This window comes from Leptosomus discolor, chromosome 2 (assembly GCF_034619465.1).
Source record: "Leptosomus discolor isolate bLepDis1 chromosome 2, bLepDis1.hap2, whole genome shotgun sequence".
NCBI lineage: Eukaryota > Metazoa > Chordata > Aves > Leptosomiformes > Leptosomidae > Leptosomus > Leptosomus discolor.
Window position 1 is genome coordinate 26261187 of NC_141392.1, and position 19793 is coordinate 26280979.

At 39.5% G+C, this 19793-nt stretch overlaps 1 protein-coding gene across 2 annotated transcripts in view; it reads left to right on the forward strand.

Moving 5' to 3' along the window:
* The window catches only part of VRK2 (VRK serine/threonine kinase 2), a 45458-nt gene that overhangs the window by 14733 nt on the left and 10932 nt on the right, over positions 1 to 19793 (forward strand). For both annotated transcript variants that reach the window (XM_086460797.1, XM_009946090.2), the window contains exons 7-8: positions 8054 to 8186; positions 18244 to 18364. In XM_086460797.1, coding sequence (XP_086316923.1) covers positions 8054 to 8186; positions 18244 to 18364 — 254 coding nt within the window. The remainder of the gene's footprint in view (positions 1 to 8053; positions 8187 to 18243; positions 18365 to 19793) is intronic.

The window sequence follows — 19793 nt, forward strand, 5'->3', positions numbered from 1 at the left end:
CTAACTTCGTTTAAATGTAATTAGCTGTAAGCAGTACTTTCCTTTTCTTTCAATTTTTGTTTTTCTGCTGCAGTGATGAAGAAACAGCTCACTGCCATTGGAGGTTGAACCGTTGAACTATATCTACTTTTTTACAAGTTTTGAGTTAAATGGTTGAGTCAAATTTCTAAAACGCATAGTTTGGAAACTATCATGGCCGTTTAAAACAACTGTGGTTTTAGACAGTGGTAGCAGCCAGTACATAATCTCAGTTTATGGTGTTTACCAGCCTGCTGCATGCAAAGAAGGAGGCTATTCAGAGGCAAAATGATCTGCTACCCAAACCTGCTAATATAACTGAAATGGCACCTTTTTTTTTTTTTTTTTTTTTTTGGCCTTGGCTGTTGTGTGTTTTTATGACAGCAAGATATGCTGGTGTTTTTTACATGGAAATCATTTTGGAAGTACTCATTTACAGTAATCATAAAATTTTAAGACATGTAGCTGACTTTCATCAGCTGCTTTTGAATTAGCCAGATTGTGGGGTGATTTTATGATTTGTTTCTCATGTTGTCTACCTGAAGATTGTGTTTTCATGAGTAGTAAATTCATTGACAGTCTGAAAATAAGGTACTTGTGAGTTACTGAACAGAGATTTTAGGTGGAAATATAACTTAAGTTATATTTATTAAATAAAAGAAATCAATAGATATTCCAGTTTAAGTAGCTCCTACCTCAAAACATACAAAGTGTATGTGTTACTGCTGAGAGGTTTTGTGTAGAATTTTGTTTCAGTAAATGTTCTTTTCCACTGAAATTATTCTATAAAACATCCTAAAAAGTTCACATTCTAATTCAGAAGAGCTAACGGAAGAGAATTTCTAATATTTGCTCGCATTTGTAAGGTATGAATTAAACCTTGATTTCTGCATGCTTAAGAAAACATAGAGCATTCAGGTATTACTCAGGTAAATTTCCTGATCCTGAGCTCCAGAAGTTCTGCAAGTGGACACAGGTCTGCCCATTCCACTGAAGCCACGATAACTATACCATATCAGTCTACAGCCCTGTAGACAGTAATGATTATTTCTAAATATATTTTAGGTAAAGTGTACTATATTTAGCTTACACAGGAGGGCAGATGGCTTAATGGGACTCTTTCTGGTCAAGTAAAAAATGTTTTCCAGACACAGCTTGCACAATATCTTGAAGCATGTGGCTTGTGGGGCATGAAAAGAAGGAATAATCTCACCAACGCTACCGCTGAAACTTTCAAATTGGAGGATCTACATATGCCACTAATTGAATATCCTTCCCCTGAAATTATTGACTCTGCTGTCTGCTCCCATACTTCAATAAATGTTCTTTACCTGGGTTAAAAGCAGTACTAGACAATATTCTCACACAGATTCAGGTATTCAAAACTGTATTTATGTCCTTGTACAGATGATTTGCCATTTATCATGTCTTGGCTATTTGTATGTGCCATTAAGTTGCATGTAATTTTGCCATAAAAGTTCCTTCTTCCTATTCCAAATGTGTCCAGTTCCTGTGTACGACTTTATGATGTTGTGACAGCCTTTTCTACAAGTCAGGCTGTCTTTATAACGTGCTGGTGAGCTGAATGTATTATATATTTACCAGAACAGTATTTTGGGAAGCTCTGTGGAGCATTACCACTGACTAAATATGACAACAATATGGAATATCCTGTCTTGTATCCTCTCAACTGTTGTCCGAGATGCTGTGTTTTAATTTGACGATCTTGTACTAACCTTAGACACTTCAGGTAAAACCTCAGACACTGTTATTACTACCAAATGCCTGTGAAGTGTTTTGTCCAACCTTCTCTCTCTGCTAAAATGGTGGATAGCTAGATGGTCTTGGTCTTGTTTATTTAAAACAACGGAACTGGGAGGTGAAGTGGTCAAACTAATCTCATAAATAGGGAGTGAGAGCACCTAGCCAGTGGCAAACTCAAACTGGAGAATACAAGCTGAGAGACCTGTAGCTCCAGTGGGACTTGGCATAATAAAGCTGTCTGACCTAACAATTTCTGTGATGAATTTTTGTTAAGAATTTTATGCTAGTGGGTTCTTGCTCTTTAATGTCTAGGATTTTAAGAGAATATACATTGGAAGTATTCTTTAATTCTAGAAACTTGTTTTTAAAAGAAACTAATCTCTTAAAAATAATATATATATGTATTCAATGTGTATTTCTGTATTCTATTTTGGTGAAGAGACATAAATATCTGTTCAAAAAAGCGTGTGTACCTTTGTACTCAACTTAGCATTTTTTTGTCTTTTAGTGGCTGTTCATGTATACTCTTGTGTGCGAATTTGTCACTGACTTCCTACGGTTCCAAAAAAGATCATTTTTCTACGTTAGACTTTCTGCTGCTCCTCTCTCTTCTGTAAATCAACCTGGCAAATTTACACCACAGCCAATAAATATCATAGTCCCCTTTTTGAAAGAATGTGTGAAATCCATGCTGCTATCCCCTACCTTCTGTGGCAAGGCAGAGGAACAAATAAAGTAAAGGTCCTGTCACTCTGTGACCTCCAAATGATGTTTAGAAATGGTTAGAAGATCAGAATCAACTGACCTCAAAGAGCAGCTTGCTGCAGATCTATTCAATAGAAGGGAGCGAGGCCATTCAGTGAGTTACAGGTCAAAAGATCAATTCTCCAGTCAATATGTTTCTGAACATGGACCCAGCACAATGACTGACAGAACAGGAGTGATGTACTGAGGGAAGTACACAGCCCATGAATCTTGGAGAGGCCTGAGAGAAAGCTTGAAGTGATCAAACCTGTAAATTACAGAAGTAGTGAAGCAGTGTCTCAGTATTGTGGCAAGTTAATTTGATGCATACTAGTAACTCTTTGTATGATAAAACAGAATAAGCATTATTGATATAGACTCTAAAAGAGACATTCAAATCCATTAAACTAATTTAAATTGTGATACTATTAAAAAGGACAAATGTTCACCGGGCAAGAGTTTAACATCAGAGTTCTTAAATGAAATAGGGTTTGGAAGAGTGCCTCTTCAAAACAATTACCTTATATTTTCATTTCTTCCCCTGTGGAGTATATGGGCAGACATGCTGCAGTGTTGCAGACTCAAGTCTGTGCCAGGAGTTGCCTATTTGGATTTTTAAGCTGTAAATTTTAATTGCATTTGCAGCTTAGTTCTGATTTTGATTTTAAGCAGTTCTTGGACAAGATAGTTACAAAATGAAACTCTCAGACTTGATTATCATAGATAGCCCTAACCTAAAAGGAAAAAGAAGAATGCAAAGATGTTTCAAAGTGTTAACTTTTAAGACCAGCTCTCAGTGGACCAGCATAGAAGGTACAGAGCTCATGCATTGATCATATGGGAAATGCATGCGTGAAAACAATTCCAACTTTAAGTTGTTTTGCATTGTGAGATGAATCATTGTGATTCCTGATCTTTAGTCCAGTATGGCAGATTTGCTAAAGAGCAGATGAATTGAGAAAAAAATCTTTTCTGTTCTCCTTCATGTGTTTTTAGGAAGGATACAGTATGCAGAGATGCCATACGGAAACAGTTGAGTTTTAACTCATGGATGCTGATACGCCCCTGATCTGAGATGTAGCTTCACAATCAGATGGCCTTAATTCTTTCATCTGTCCTAGTGCTGCATTTGGATAGAACTGTTTACACTGATTTAATTTCTTTTTGTAGTAGTGGCCCATATATCTTGGAGTTCAATGGATTCCTGCTTTGGGACTTGCCACTGACAAGTCACAGAAGATTTCTTCCCCTCTCTCCTTTTTTAACCTGCTTTCCTCCTTCCTTGGCTTCTGTTTTGTGAAAGATGCTACTTCAGTCCCAAACACTATTCTTCAGACTTCCTGTCCCAAGATGGACTTCAGTCTACGTTTAGTTTTTTTGTAGTGTAGTGTCCAACTGAAGTTGGCAGTGCTATGGCCATTAGCAACCGATCTGCCTCTTTATTAGTACGTATCTACTTAATTATTTACAGCACATTACATAAGCCTGATAATGGAACTGCTGGAAAGAAAATGTACAAAGAAAATCACTGTATTGTTATCCTTTCAGCAAAAAAATCTCTTGCTATGTGTACTTCAAGATAAAGAGAATAACATGAGAATCCAAAGTGCCAGGCTTATGACTTCCCAGATCAGTGCAGTTATATCATAACATATATAAGTTGTAAAAATTTTATATGTTTAGCAGGTAGTTAGTGCTTCAGGTGGAAAGCACTGAGAGAGAGCCATGCACAGAAATGACAAGAGGACTGCTGGTTGCTTGTGCGCGTAAATAATTACTTGTGCCGGTGATGCTGTTCGCTTGAGTAAGATGGGCACATTCATGTTTGTGAAGTGTGAAGACTTTAGAAATCTGGCTCCAAATCTGTGAAAAAATCCATTAGTAACAGGCCGTGCTAAGCACTGCAGAGTCTACTGCTGACTGGGATGTGTAAAGAACGAGAAACTTGAACAAAAACAAGAGTTAAAATAAGTAAGAGTGTGGGAAGGATCATACAGTGTATCTCAGCTAAATCTAGCTCTTCTAGGCTTATGTGACTGTTGCAGCTTCATCATCCGTGTTGCCATTTGTGGTTTCAGGTGTCTTGTTTATCTTACATGTGTTTTGTTCTCTTTTTGTTCTCTTTTTGTTCTCTTTTTGTTCTTACTTGTTTGTTGTTCCTAAAAAAGGCATGCAGAAGTAAAATACTTACGGTATTGAAACACTTACTAACACTGGCTTATTTTTTTCTCGATATTCTTTAACAGTCATCTTCTTTTCTCCCTCCGTATATCTTTAAAAACCAGCAACAACCTACTACTTCATTAACTACCGCTACCCACCATGTTCTGAGCAAATTTGGAAGGGTGTGCTGTGTTACATTATCAGAAAGTGACAACTAGCTAAAAAGAACTATATATCTTTTTAATGATGAAAGAGTTATAACGAGAATTGATGAAATTAAATTAGTGGTAATTTAAAATAATGTAGTCATTCTGATAACGGTTGTGGCAAGGTTGTAACAGTGCATTGCTGGTTTTGTACAAGCTGAAGGGGATTGATTTTTGTTGGTGGCCAAGACGCTTTACCTCGAGAGGCTACTGTCGGTTGTGTGCTTGTGGGAAAAATCCCATGTGAAAGTTGTGGGAGTGATAAATGGCTCAGCTAGAAGTAAGCTGAACAATGACAGTCATGGCCAACTTCTGGAGCAAACTGTGGTGCAATCATAGATGTTGTTGCAATTGCATGTGAGTGGCTTTACGAAGTGATGGCTTCTTGGTTTCTTGGTCTTGCCGCTATCAATCAAGGCAGGATAAGCTAAAGCTACTTCTCACTTTTAGAGGGGTTTTTCAGAATAAATTTAAAACTGCCCTGTTGATACTACTCTGGAAGGTATTTTAAGCAAATGTGTTGCTTAAAAATGGGTTAAGACTACATAGTTACTGTGATTTGTCTGTAAGATAACTGGTAACTTTTTACGTAGTTCAAGTTTGACTAGCAAATATTTGTGGCTACTTTCTAGATGCCCTGTTGTTAAGATAGTTTGAAAGACCACCAGGGCTGGGCTGCCATATGGGAATGTCTGTCACATAAGCTAGTGTTCCCAGCCCAGACAGAACCAGAGAGCTGGCAGAGATGCTTTTCTAACAGTTAAAAATCTCATTTCAATACAAGTCATAGCCTGAATTTCTAAAGGTTGAAATCCACTCTGTATTTCATCTTATTATATTTGGTCAACTGTACATATCAGAAATCTATAGTCAAGCAGCATTCAAAAGGTGCCACTTAGCCTGGGAAGAATACACCCTCTAGCCTACTCTTTCCTTCCCAGCCCACAAAGGATGCAGAAGACTCACAAAACTTGATGTTAGGGTAGTTTAAATTAGTTCTCTCACACTGACTGTGGGCTCAATTAGGACTGGTACCAGAGCATCAGGAATACGCTGGAGAACAGATGCAGGAGCAAATAAATCGGTCAACCCAACAAAATTCATGCCTTGTACCAGATTTTCTAAACGTGCCTACAGTCTTTAGTCTTGTATCCCCGTTTGTATGGTCTGTCAGGTGAAAAACATCATCAGTAATCTTAAAAGCCATCACCCTGCAGGAAGTGAGTTCTGCATCCCAGCTTACACGCTCCAAATAAGCACAGATCCTGCAGCAGAAACAGTAAAACCAAGAGACCAGCCATCCCAGGATTTGAAGCCGCCTGGAGCACAAACAGGAATCAGTAGTTCAACAGAATGTGCTACAAAGTAATGTGTTAAGTTTTCTTGAGGTTTTGTTTGTTTATTTGTTTTCTCTACCAAGAGTGACATAATGAAATAACAAATGAGTGCCAGAAGAGTTTATTTTAGACTTTTATAGGATAAACTATTTTTTAGATAAAGAGGAAACAAAACTAAGGTTCAAATAAGAAAATGGTTTTCTTTATAATATAATATGACTTAATAGAAATGATCTCTGTATGCCTTCAGATGATTTAGCTTTTGCCCCAGTGATCTGTTCCATTGGCAATACCGTAGCAGTCTGTACCATTTTTATTTATTTATTTTTAAGTGAAAGTACCATACTCAGACATTTATAAAAAAAGCAATTACCTAATGTGAGAACTGGTCAATGTAAGGGGCAAATGCCAGGTGGGAGTGTGAAAATGGCAGAGTGCAAAAATAACCGATGGGATACTGTCGGGTGGACAGACTGTGATTAAATTCCAGCTGCTTTCAACAAGTTACTGCTTGTCAGCTGCGCTGCAGTAATTGACCATGTCCATGTATTAAATCCACTGCTGTTGGAGGGTAGAACATGTTAATGTGAACTTTATAGAGTGGACTCGTGCCCTTAATCTAAATTGTGTGAGTGGCAGAATTGACATGGATGCAGCACTGCATGCAGTATGCCTACAGAGAAATAGAGGCATAGGAGCCAGATGGCATGTTTAGGTTTGTCTTGACAGGCAGCAGAAGACCAGACAGTAAAATTCAGCTCTCCTGAGCTGTTCTGTTTTCAGCTTCAAATACCATAAAAGTGAGCAAGACCAAGTTTAGAGCCAGTTAATACTTTTGCAGTTAAGTCCCAAGATTATGCAAGTGCATCTCCCAGATATGTCATTCAGAACTGTGGGGCTTCCTCCCTCTGGTTATTTAGGTAGCTATAGCGAAGCATCTTGGGGAAAACAAAAAAAAAAATCACCTGTGCCAGGGTGGAAAGGTAAGTGTGGCAGAATGCATGAGCTTGCTGCGGTATACACGGGGGGGGGGCAATTTTTTTTGTCTCACTGTGATAATAGCTCCATGGATTTGCTTCAGAGTAGCTTAGAGTGAAGTCTGGCTCTGTGCCTTTTTAAAATCTATTATAAATTCAGGAGTAATTTACTAAGATTGCATTCTGGGCTGGGGTGGGGTGGGGTGTGTGCTAGTTTGTTTTGCTTTGTTTTACCATAGACTTTACGTTTAAATAGTCATTTCCAGTTTGAAGGTACTGACAGTGACATTTGAAAAGATGAGACTACAGTTGGGCTCATGCCCAGCAGCCCTGTGGTGACGGTCGCTGTTAGCACTGGACTCTTGTGTCCAGTCCAGCTGGGGGAAGCTGCTGCCTCTCGCTTCCTCTGGCTTTGAAGTTGCACTGCTGTTATGAAATTGTACGGTATCAGCTGATGGAAAATTTGAACAGGGGTGTGTATGTGCCTGTTTAAGTAAGAAGGGGAAGGGGTCCCATAAGCAACATGAGGATACATAAAAGGCATATTGCAATTTATGATGTCTAGATGCCCACCTGGAGAGGACAGAGCTTAGGAACAAAATAAAAAGACTGAAATTCTGCTCGACTCTGAAATAAGATAAGAGTATAGTAGTGGAAGGATTTAAATGGGGAGGGCAGCTGTTATAGCCCCCAGTTGTACATATTTTATCTTGAGGCACCATTTGGTTTAATAAAATTTAGATCTAAGGCTGTCCTTAACCTATCAGTTTCTTAAGACTTAATTATAAAGGTTATACTTTCAAAGGACAAAAGCATTATTCATTTGTCTGTTCATGTCTTCCAGGTTTATCTTGCAGATTATGGACTTTCCTACAGATATTGTCCCAATGGGAACCACAAACAGTATCAGGAAAATCCTAGGAAGGGCCATAATGGGACAATAGAGTTTACCAGCATAGATGCCCACAAGGGAGTAGGTAGGTTTCTTTTTTTTATTTCAGAGGAGTGATTACAGAATGAGTAATCAGGCTGTGTGAGCTGATGTATACAATAGAAGTAGTCTTGGGGATTGCTCAGGGTTGATCAGACCCTTGTGTGGTGACCTCTTCCTGTACCTGGGAACGCTTCTCCAGGGCTGGTGGGGGGAGGAGGGCAGCACGATTAAAACGGAAGGGCTGCTGCACATATGGTACTGGAAGGCGGACCAAGACGCCCTAAGAAGAGCTTGCCATTAAACTTAATTGGTTCGTGTTGGGAGTATTGGTTTGTGTTTGCTATACTCTGTAGAGGCAGAAGCAGTGTTTGCTAATGTTGCACTGTCAAGGAAAAATGTTTGGAGTCTGCACTGTCCTTCAGGGAGAGCTGTGTCTGAGTGTCACCATCTGTGTTATGAGAGGATATTTCAAGATGACATTCCTTCTGCAAGGAGAAAAACCTTTTTTGAAGTCATAAAGTGTTAACTTTTTGAAATCTTTTTCCAGTAGCCTTTCATATATCTTACTTATTTAAACTCACTTTGATGGTATTGGAAACACATTTGCAGGTAAATTACATACATAGTCCTTTTATTGGATATTGATTGTACTGCCTTGCATTCCAAGGCAGACTTAATTCAACAATTCCCTAATTAGTTAAAGTCATAACCTATGTCTTGTATTCATTTACCATTAATTAAACCTTAGCTGTTTATTACACTGCAGTCCAAATCCAATAGCAGACCCATAGAGCCATGGAAAAGGGAACGGGAGGTCAATATCGAAAATATATGGTGCAAAGTCCCACTGATGGCTGCATTGCTCACAATCAATATGGTCAATGCAACACAACTTTCTTAGTTGCTATGTCAGCAAGACAAAAAGTCAATTCTAATGTTATGCTAGTGAAAAAAATGGTGATTATTGAAAAACTTCGACTTTTGCTACGAAACAGTGTTTTTGTTAACTTTTCTTTCCCCTATTCCCCCCACCCCCACCGAACCCCCAAGATCTTCTAAAACAAAGGGAATGGTTTTCTGCTGCCAGCTTTGCTAGGATCATAGTGTCACAAGTGGTAACTGTAGAAATTTGTGCTTGTTAATAGCTGCTGAAGTGTTACCTTAAACTAATACTTTCTAACAAGTTTTAGTTGGCACAAACAACTGTATATTATTGCTTTTTCTATTAAAAGGACCATTGACCATGTAATGTAGAGGGTCTCGATAATTTGCAAGTGCTGTTAAAACCTGCAATCGTTTAACTCTGGTCATTAGGAAAAATGAAATAAGACTGTCAAGTATTTGCTGCTAAGACAATTGCACAATTTCACCTGCTAAAAAATATTTTGTAGTGAAGAGGGCATCTGTTTGAGGCTCTTCTAGCCCTCCCAAGCATACAGTACATTTTCTGGAGATCTGACTCTGTCTATTTTTCCTGGTAGTGTGAGCAATGTGGCTGTATACTAGTATTTGATGTGGATGCTGTTTGAGGAATAGGTGGAAGCTGGAGTATTTGGGAGTTGAATAGTTACAGCAGCTAGTTTGTCTAGTGGACAGGTGTCTGTTGTTGATGGATATGTGATTACAGGACAGATAATTCCTTTTATTTGAAAGAGTAGGGAAATTGTACAGGCTTGGGTGGCAAAAGGTGTGCACATGCAAGTGTAAGTTAAGTTGTCATCTTTTGCAATCTGTGGGTTAGATTACCCTTTCAAGTAGCTGAGGCCATGATGGAATTGGTGAAAAGCAGAGGTCTCCAGAAAACATAATATTCAAAAAGATAGCCTGAGGGAGCTTACCCCCATCTTACACTTGAAATTTTTGTCTCGTTAATAGCTGCAAACAGAAGGTCTGCAGATATTTCTGATGCTCCTGCTGGAAAAGCCTGCAGAACATGACACGGTATCTGGTTATGTTTCAGAGAATCCAACCTATTCACATTGAAGGCCTCAGCTCTGACACTGTAACAGCCTGAATCCATTTTAAGGACAAATTACCAGAGTTTCCCATTTGCAGCAGGTCTCACAACATCCCAGGGAAAATGTGCATCTACAGCAACTTCTGTGGGAGATAGCACAGGTCTGGATGGCAGAACACAGCGACTGGCTTCCCTCGTCTCATCTCATCTCATCTCATCTCTTGTGAGGTTCAGAGTTGCAGAGGTGTTTCAGGATACTAAAAGACTTCCAACAGCTGGGGCAAAGGGCTGCTTTGCTCAACAGTCTCCTGTACTCCTAACTCGTGATTGAGTCTCAGCACAGTCTCATGTACCAAGTGAGGTGGGGCGCTCTTCTGAGAAGCATTTAAAGAATGCTTCACTGTTGGCAAATTGAAGCTGCATAGACAGCCTTCATTCTGGTGTTACCCGTAAGTTTTTCAGTGGAGTGTTTTTATTTCAGTGCTCTTGGAATATAGTTGTAATTTTTAAGTGTTATTTTATGTAAACGAGATCCTTTCCAGCAAGCATTTCCTGAATGTACATAGCAACATAAATATCTCAAACTTGAGCTAGACAAATAAGAACATTTTGATTTGCTCATGAAGTAGCTACCTGAATATATGCAACGATTTAAGGTACATGCTGAAACTTAAAATAAAATTACAAATTTGTTGCTTTCAAAAGTGCCTCTTGGCAATGCTTGAAGCTGATGATCTCCTTGCATAAAACCAATCAAATGCAACCACTTCCCACTAATTTAAATCAACACTGGTGTTTCCCTCGTTGAACTGAGAGTTTAACCCAGCTGCATGCCTGTTTATTCCCCAAGCTCTCTGTGGAGTTCATCAGGTATAGAGGTTATGCAGTCCACTGAGATCCAGTAAGTTTCCTACCTGTGGCCACAGCATGGTAACACTTTTGGGTGGTAGAATTAGTCTGTGTTCTTCTGACAGCCCCTAGTAAGGGCTGAGTTGGATGTGCTGTTCCTGTGGCAGCTGATGGCAAATGACTTCCTTCATACAAGTTACTTCAGTGTGTGCCAGTGTACACTGATGGTGCTGGTGGCTTTGACTTTGTGCTGGACCTGAAGAGGAATTTCCCTGAGCTTGGAAAGGCTGAGAGCAGCTGCCCTGCCTTATGTCTCTGCCCTTCGCGCTGGTTTTGTCCTTAATTTTGCACGGCTCACCTCTGTTCCGCCCAGCGTGCATGGGCCCCACAGGTTGGCTCTTCTTTGCCGTGGTGCTGCTTAGTGACTTACAGACTTGTTGGGTGCTTGGAAGTATTCATTGCAACCTCAGTTACGTCCCCTGTCTATGTCTAGAGTTCACTTTGAACCAAGTCAAGGCCCAAGTTGGGCTTTGCCACAGGATCTGACCCACACCATCAGCATTCCTGTATTTGGTTGCTGGATCTCACTGCAACAAGCACGTGGTGGTTTTTTGATTCAAAACCTTTTTATTTTGATGCAAATTTTATCTGGCACAACTGTGTTGTTAGTTTTAGCATAGTATTTGAGTGTATTCATTGTATTCATTTTTAAAGACCATACTGTATAAACAGTATTACATTTTTGTTTGTTGATTGATAATTAAAGAGAATTATATCTGCACCCAGTGTACATTTAAAAAATTGTTACATAGTTAGTGTTAAAAAGTAATATTTGGATCAATGCCTCCTATGGATTTTTGTAGATTTTCTATTCACTGAGGCATGCAGTCAATACCTAATTTCTCTGGAGATAGACAGTGCTTAACATATTGAGTTTTTTTTAAAATACTCCAGTCTTGTGCATTGAGTGCGTAAGACCAGTTTTAATTTGCTATCATTGATGAACATAAGAGTATGAGCTGTCTACGTTGAATTCCCTCCAGCATGTATTTGTGTTTGCCATAGATTTCAAGATGACTCTCCTCTTCCTTTTAACATTATTTCACAGTAGCTATTAGCAGTCTTGCCATCTCTCGCATTGGGTAAGGGCCTGCCGAAATCCTTGCGGAACTTACATCTACATCTGGAATAGTAAAAGCTGCTTAAGACAGTAGTGGTGACTTTTGACAAGTTTAAGGGTAGGTAGAATATCTGATGATGTTTGCCTCAATTAGGCCCAGTGGTTGTCACTTTTTTGTAGCTGGTCAATATGTTCTATCTGAGCTGGTTTCATTGAGCAAAAGTGTGTTTGTTTATTTTCATCTCCTGTGTTGGGGAAGGCAGTTGCAGCTATGTTTGATGCCATATTTTAGCCAGTTCTTTGTGCCCCTCACATTGGGTTATTGCAACACGCGCTCCTTGAGGGCTGTCCGAATGCTTGTACACTGTGTATGTACAGCGCAATGCAGGCATCAGGCTGATTGTAGTGAAAGCTCTGCAGTTCTTGTTCTTAATTTCCCCACTGATCTGGCAGAACTGTTGCTGTTTGATGTTAAAAACATAGCTCGATGCTGGTCCATTTTTCCTTTTCTTTTACATGCAGGGGTTGACTAGAATATATACAGGGTTCATTTTGTGAGAAAGGATGTGCAAGAATATAAACACCTGTGCCTAGAAACACATACTTTCTGAGCCTGCATGGCTTCCAGAGAACAGAGCTCTAAATGGCTCTGGATCAAGAGGTTTATTTGGCATCTGTCTGTGTATAGTTAGGATTCAGAGGGAGCCTGCTGGATTTTTTTTGTTGGTCAAATGAATTATTGATTTGCTGCAGTTTGATACGTTTTTCCCAAAGACTGTGTGCAGGACAAACTGTAAATCCTAAAAATAAAAGGAAAATATAACTGGTCTGGCAAAAAATGGGTGGAACTTTGCAGTGTGAAATAAATAAAAAGATGTTTTAGTTTCTGACTGTTGGATTAGAAATGTGTGCCCAGCAGAAGAGGGAGCAGGAGGTCACTGTAAGCGAAAGAACAGTCAGGCTTTGGCAACGAGAAGATTGAATAGGTTCCTATAACCAGCTCTGTAAGCTCATTCTGTCCTGCCAAGAATGTCCAGGAGCAGCAAAAATAAGATGATGAGCACCGCAACTTTCTTGTGCAACTGATGGATGTGGCTAGGAATTGGCTGTTTAATTTTGGCTCTATTTGTGTACACCAGGAATTCAAAAAGTTAGTGGATCTCACAGGCTGCTTGTTAGCCCCCGCTTGTCAGCCCCTTACTATTGTGATCTGTTTTCTGCCACAGAGTTGTGAAAGAAGAGTAAAACTTCCTGTCCTCCCTCTCCTGCCACACATTCTCCTTACTGCAAACTTGGAACATTTTACTTCTGACCAGGTACCTGTACCTCTTGCTACTACCATTTTGTCTCCCACCCAGATCTTGTGGTGATATTCCCTTGCATCTTCCAACCTTCCTGCTACATAAACTTCTCCCCACCAAGGCAGGACCCCAGCCCTTTTCCTTTCAGCACATCCCATTCCACCAGTCCTGGTGATTGTTCACACTCTGTCCATGTTTAGAGGAGAATCCTGCTGCTGGCTGCAGTCTTCTATTATGGATGCAGTGGAGCAAGTGTGAAAATGAGGAGGCTCTGGAGTTAGATCCTGCTGGTCAGTGGATACATGTAACTGCTTGTTTGGAGGTTGCTGTCCACACATCTGCACATTAGGCTGTTGTGATTGTCCAAGACAGCTCTGCTATTTTGAAGAGGTTTGAGGATCACGTTTTGGGAACTTCTGGCCTGCATGACCTGCTGGCTCACGGTGTGCTTGTGAGCTTGGCCGCAGCAGGACAGCGGCGGTAGTGTGGCTGCTTTTGTGGGTCTTGAAGCGAATTGTCCAGCTACTGTGCTAGAACTGCATTGTCCAGCTACTGTGACTGACAGGACAGTGCTGATGTGTGGGCTGGTCACCGGCTTTGTTGCTGCCTTTGAGAGGACATGAGCCCTCAGGACTGCGAGGCCGATATTGTCAGCACAGCACCCCTGTGACTGCCCAAGGTGAGGTCAGGGCTGAGGAGTCGCAGTTGTATCCTCACTGTGAACAACTGCAGGAATTCCTGCCAGCTCTGCAGTATGTTTGGTGCCAGTCAGCTATACGACCAGTTGAGTGTATCGCATAGGATCCGAGCCTAAGGGAGAGATTGCAGCTGGCACAGGAGAAGTCATTGCCGTGGCCCAGGCTGAGTTCTCTGGAAGAGTTGTAGTCCTGTTGTGGTGACACCATGTTTGCACTGGATATTTCTTTCCAGCATTCCATGGTGGTGGTTATTGTCAGTGAGCACTTCAGCAACGCACAACACTAGCGATGCAGAACACAAGGGGAGGAGAGATTGGTCCTAGCCCCTGCTGGCAGTTGCTCTGCCTGAGACTGGGTAACTCTGTACAGAGTGGCCTCCAAGCATTAAAATTTATCATAAATTTAACTATAATTAACTAAACTTTTCCCTGTAGCCACCCACTCTATTCAGTTAGTCACTGTCCTGCTGCAGTGAACTCCTCAGTCTGACCAGTACCTTGGGGGAGCAATACTTCATTATTAGCTTTTTTTGTCTTTTCCTTTCTCCTGCCCCTAATATGGGCACTGATTTTTTGTATTTGTGTGATTTTTTTTTTTATCATCTCAACCTTGAGTTAAGTAGTTATATCACTTTTGGTTCATTTATTAAAACATTGTGATGATACATTTTTAACATATTTCTCCATGGTCATGTTAACACTTCTTTCCTTTATGGGCTTTTGGATTAATAGCTATGGTATATTTGTTTGTGAATTCGTGTGAATTTATGTGCTGTAATGCCAGTGAGAATTGGAGATTCCACTGCATGTAGATGCAATATGAGCAACTAAAATGATCCTTTTTATGAAAAGCTTCCAATCTAAAGAAACACTAATGGCGAAATTATAATGTAACAGTGCTAATTAAAAATAATAGAAGAACATTTCATCTGTCACTCGCTAGCCTCCTAGATCTTTACAAAAGGCTGGAGAAAGTTAGCTTAATAAGGGTTGCAGAGGAAAACTCCCATTTTTACATGGATTTCGGATGAGTTCTTGGGAACAGTGTAGTTTTGAGAGCATATTGTGGCTGGTGTGATATCATTTATGATCTATTTTGAAATAGTAATCTGAATATAAATTAGGGCTTAGATAGCTGCCAAATCCAGTATATAGAGATACGTAATATATTTTCTTCTCAGGGTGAATTGCTTCAGTTATGTTATTCTGAGTTATCGTTGAACCCTGTGCCTGCATGTTGAGTAGATGTGTTTGTGGTGTATATAAAACTTGTTATGACCTGACTCTGATTTCATTGATGTGGTTGTTAATTCATTAACTTCAGTGGAGTTGTTCCTGATTTATCTTGGCAGGAGTAAGGACAGAATCAGGCCTTAAATCTTCAAATAAAAAAAAATAAACTATAAAAATATTGTGAAATAAAATAGTGCCAACATGTTCCCATTAAATAGTATTTCGTATGAGACTAAAATAATAATAATAAAATTCCTGGTTAATAGAAAAGCAGAAATCAAATATCTATTAAAAAGAAAGAACAAAAAACCCAACAAGTTTTTAGTCTTGTTGAGAAGTAAGAGAATTTGATTTAAATAAGTACTATTTTGAATGTATACTCTTGTAACAGTGGCAAGTTATCAAGCTGAGTGGTTTTATTTTTGCATGGCTATCACATTTAGAATGAAACCAGATTGACTTTTCTCAGTTTATCAAGAATTATTGTAATCTTCAATTGTATTAGCAGAATTATTTTTGCAAATAAACATATAGTTGAAATTTAGGTATTAGTGCTTTATTTGAGGTGAAAAATCTAATTATTCCATTGTTCATAGGTAATACTAATGCATTAACAATTAGTTAGTTGAATACTTTTTAAATAGGGATCTAAATGATTTAAAAAATTGAGGAAGTTAGCATCTCTAATACTGAGGTGACAAAAGAGCAGAGAGAAAGAATAAGCTGGTACAGTCAAGTAATCAAACATTGATGTTTTCATGTAGTTCTATGAAAAACACATGTCAATGTCTTTATGTTGTAACACTTGCAGTGACCTGGGAGATAAAGTGATACGGGAGTTTACCATCCCTCTGTAAAACATTTCCCCTTTTGTTTTTTAGTGATGTATGGCTTAGTTACGTGTACCTTTTTTTCCCCTAGCTGACTACTGTGGCTTTAGGAAGGTATTAGAGTAAAATCTTCCTGGCACACATCTCCCTGTTTGTGATGGCTTTGCCCTAGTGTTAGTCAGGACTGGAAGATCTGCATGAGAGTGAGAAGGTAACGAGTCATGGCCAAACTTAATTGTGGAGTAAACTTTACTCTCTGGGGTCTGGTTCGTTAGAAAGCGAGTTGTCTTAGGTGAGCTTCTGAAATCTAATTGACTTAGCGTTATTTACTGATTCATATCAATTAATCCCTCAGAGGAAAATAGTGGTCCTTTGTAATTTTGACAATTTTTCTTGAAAGGCTGCTTTCTGTGGCCCATCTTACCCAAACAGGTGCCAGAAAAGCATTGTGTGAAAATGATGGGATCTGCAATCAAAAATGCTGGCTTATATGGTTATAATCTGGAATTGCCATAATGGAAAAAGGAGGTGTGAACACATGTGTATGAATGGAATTGTTCCACAGTTAACAGGAGATTTATGGCTGGAGAAATCACTACAGAACAGCAAGTGGTAGAGATTGTGTTTTTATTTTAATATGAGAGCCAAGTCTTGCATTAGGACGCTGCTGAATCTAGTGCAGAAAATAAATGACACCCAAGGGATAGTGTAGTTCTGTTAGATTGAAGGGCCTTTAATAATCCCGTAGTCTAATAGCAGTTAAGATAGAGAGTGTATAAGAACTAATCTTCTGCTTTTACAATAATGTGTGTACAGTAACAAGAAACAGTTATGATGTGTTGGCACCGTAGCTTTTAGCAGATGACTTCTTAAATTAAAAGATAAATTTGCTGAGTGACTTTCTGGAATTTATTTAATGAAGGCCCGTAAAATATGATATCTGTTTACAGTTGGATTAACAGCACTATGCTCAACTACTAGTCTTTACACTAGACAAAAAGTACCAAACAAATCTGAAATCTTCTTTCCTTCCTGGGAATTGCAAATTCATTTTGGAAAGGCTTAAATTTAACTTCTACATCTGCCTGTCTTTAACCACGATTAACAGTTTCTGGTTTTGCAGATTCCATGTGGTCTTGACTTGCAAACTATAGGCTGCAAGTCAAATGTGTACAAAGAAATATTGCAGCAATCCTGCCTGTTCAGTTTTTTGAGTTCCGTTTCCTCTGAATAGCAGCAAGTAATAGCAGTTCTATTAGTATTGCCTTTTTTTTTTTTTCCCCCTCCTTTTGGAAAAGTCAATCTATAGATTAGTGTCAGTTACCTGTTTCTCTGCATAGAACATGTTTGAGGATGGAGTTAATTTTTAATTGAATTATATCTTCTGTACTTATATTCTGTAGTTAGTGTCTCTGTTTGGCGTGTGCAGAGTGAGAGTAAGTTGTTCCTGAAATTACTTCCTTTTGTGGAAGCAGTAGTGGTAAGTTTGCACAGGACTTGCTGAACAGCAAGTGTATTGTAGCCTGTGCTACGACACTAAACAGTTTATGGTACTTGTAAGCAGACAGCTTTGCTGTGTAAACGTACACTAGATGGCAGTTTTGTCATATCTTCCAAGTTCGAATAGCACTGTAGGAGAACAGGAAAGGCCATCAGTGTTTAGTCTGCACTCACAGGGTCCCTGCATGACCAATGTGGACCCCGTGGACTTCCTGGAACATGTGTTAGCAATTTAGCAGCAGACATTTATTTCTTTGTTTTACTGCTTGGCTCTTTGAGAAAGTGTTGGTACTTGGTTATGGGCTGTCTGGATCATGTCAGAGGCCATGGGGATCAAGTCCATGTGACAGGCCAGACTGAGGAAGGATGGAGTTGGAGGAGGTGAGGAAACTGACCCTTACTACAACAGCAACAAGTCACTGCCTGTCTGTGGACTGTGGCCAAATGCTGGGGAGTTTTAGGTCTAATACAGCTGAATAAACAAAACACTTTGCCTGTTTGGCTTCTTCATATTTCAGCAACACTAGTTCAATCAAAGTCTTTTCTATTTCCTAAGAAGAGGTTCTTCATCTTTTATTTTTTTTCTCTTCCCTCCTCCCTCCCCACATTTTAGCCCCATCCAGACGAGGTGACCTTGAAATCCTTGGCTACTGCATGCTGCAATGGTTGTGTGGGAAGCTACCCTGGGAACAGAACCTGAAGGACCCTGTAGCTGTCCAGACTGCGAAAACAAAGTAAAAATACACCACCACACACATGTACACGTGTGCACACACATATCACCCTAGAACCCTGCAGTGTCCTCATCACTTAACAAAACAGGTCTGAAAAAGACACCTTTATGTGCTGTAGGATAGCACCTTATGAGAAAGCTAAAATAATTTTCCTTAATTAAAAGAAATGTTAGAAGCAGTTAGAAGTGTGAACTCTATGTGTATGTGTGCCCTCTTCCTCATGTTATGTGTGTGCTGTTGTAGAGATGATAAATTCAAATGCACAGTACACAGTCATTTTGTCTGCTTGTATTTTTTTAACACTTTTTTTTTTAAAGAAAACATTTGTGAATTAGTGTAGGCCTTATTGCACATACAGAAGGTCGTTGTGTGTTTGCATTAAACTTCATGGGTGCTTTGTAGAGACCATAGCACAAACATCTCTTGGAAGGTTTTCCACATGTGCATTCAATTTGTTTCACTTTCTACATGATACTATTTTTCAGATGGTTTTATGTAGGTTTTGAATGTTATATAAGCCTACTGCCATTAGAAACAATTAAATACCAAAATGCTAAGGAACTTGATTAAAATCTTTCCTTTCTCCCAGCATGACTCATTTAGAGCTTACTAAAGCAACAGAGTGTATTAGTGTTTTCTTTCCGTGCTCTCACAGTTGGGACTTGAGAGCGTTAATTGCATGTGGTACAGTGTAGCCTGTAGAAGGCTGTACAGAAGAGTAGTTACCCATAAATGTAACATCACAATTGGAGAAGGCAGCAAACTTTTAAGTAGGGCAAGTCACAACAGAGGTACACAATAGGGATAGCTGATCCACAGAAATCAATCTTCAAATTCAGTGTGGCATCAGCTCTCAACAGAGAAAAAGGTTAGCCTGCAGACTGTGGATAATACAGATTGCATCTGTAAATGTTGACATCGTATGTTTAATATTTCTCCTTTAGAAGTTCTGATCATTACATAACCCCCTGCAAGGTAACACTTACACAATTCAATGTTAAATCAATTTAATCAATCAAACTTCTTCACTAATTCTTCCCTTGCGGTTAACCCTTAGATTGCTAGCATTTTCAGGATGCTTTGAGGAAATGCACGGAAAATGATACAGATTCCGTTTATCAGAAATATCCTGTTAGTCTCATGAATTACATTCTTGGTATTGGGTAACTTGTCCAGGTCATCCCCCTTTTATTTGTCTTAATTTTCAGTGCCTATATGGTTTTCAAAGGCCAGAAATAGGTATCTGGATATAGGTGCGGATCCAGTTGCTTGTAAGTTAATAAGTACATGAAGTTGAATCGCTTCTGAGGGTGCCAGTCCTCTGCTGGAGCCTGTGTGATGGCAAGGAAGCGGCTGGGCCTGGGAGGAGGGGTGCAGCTGAAAGGCAGGAGCCAGAGCAGGACCTGCAGCTCTGACTGGTTGTCTCATC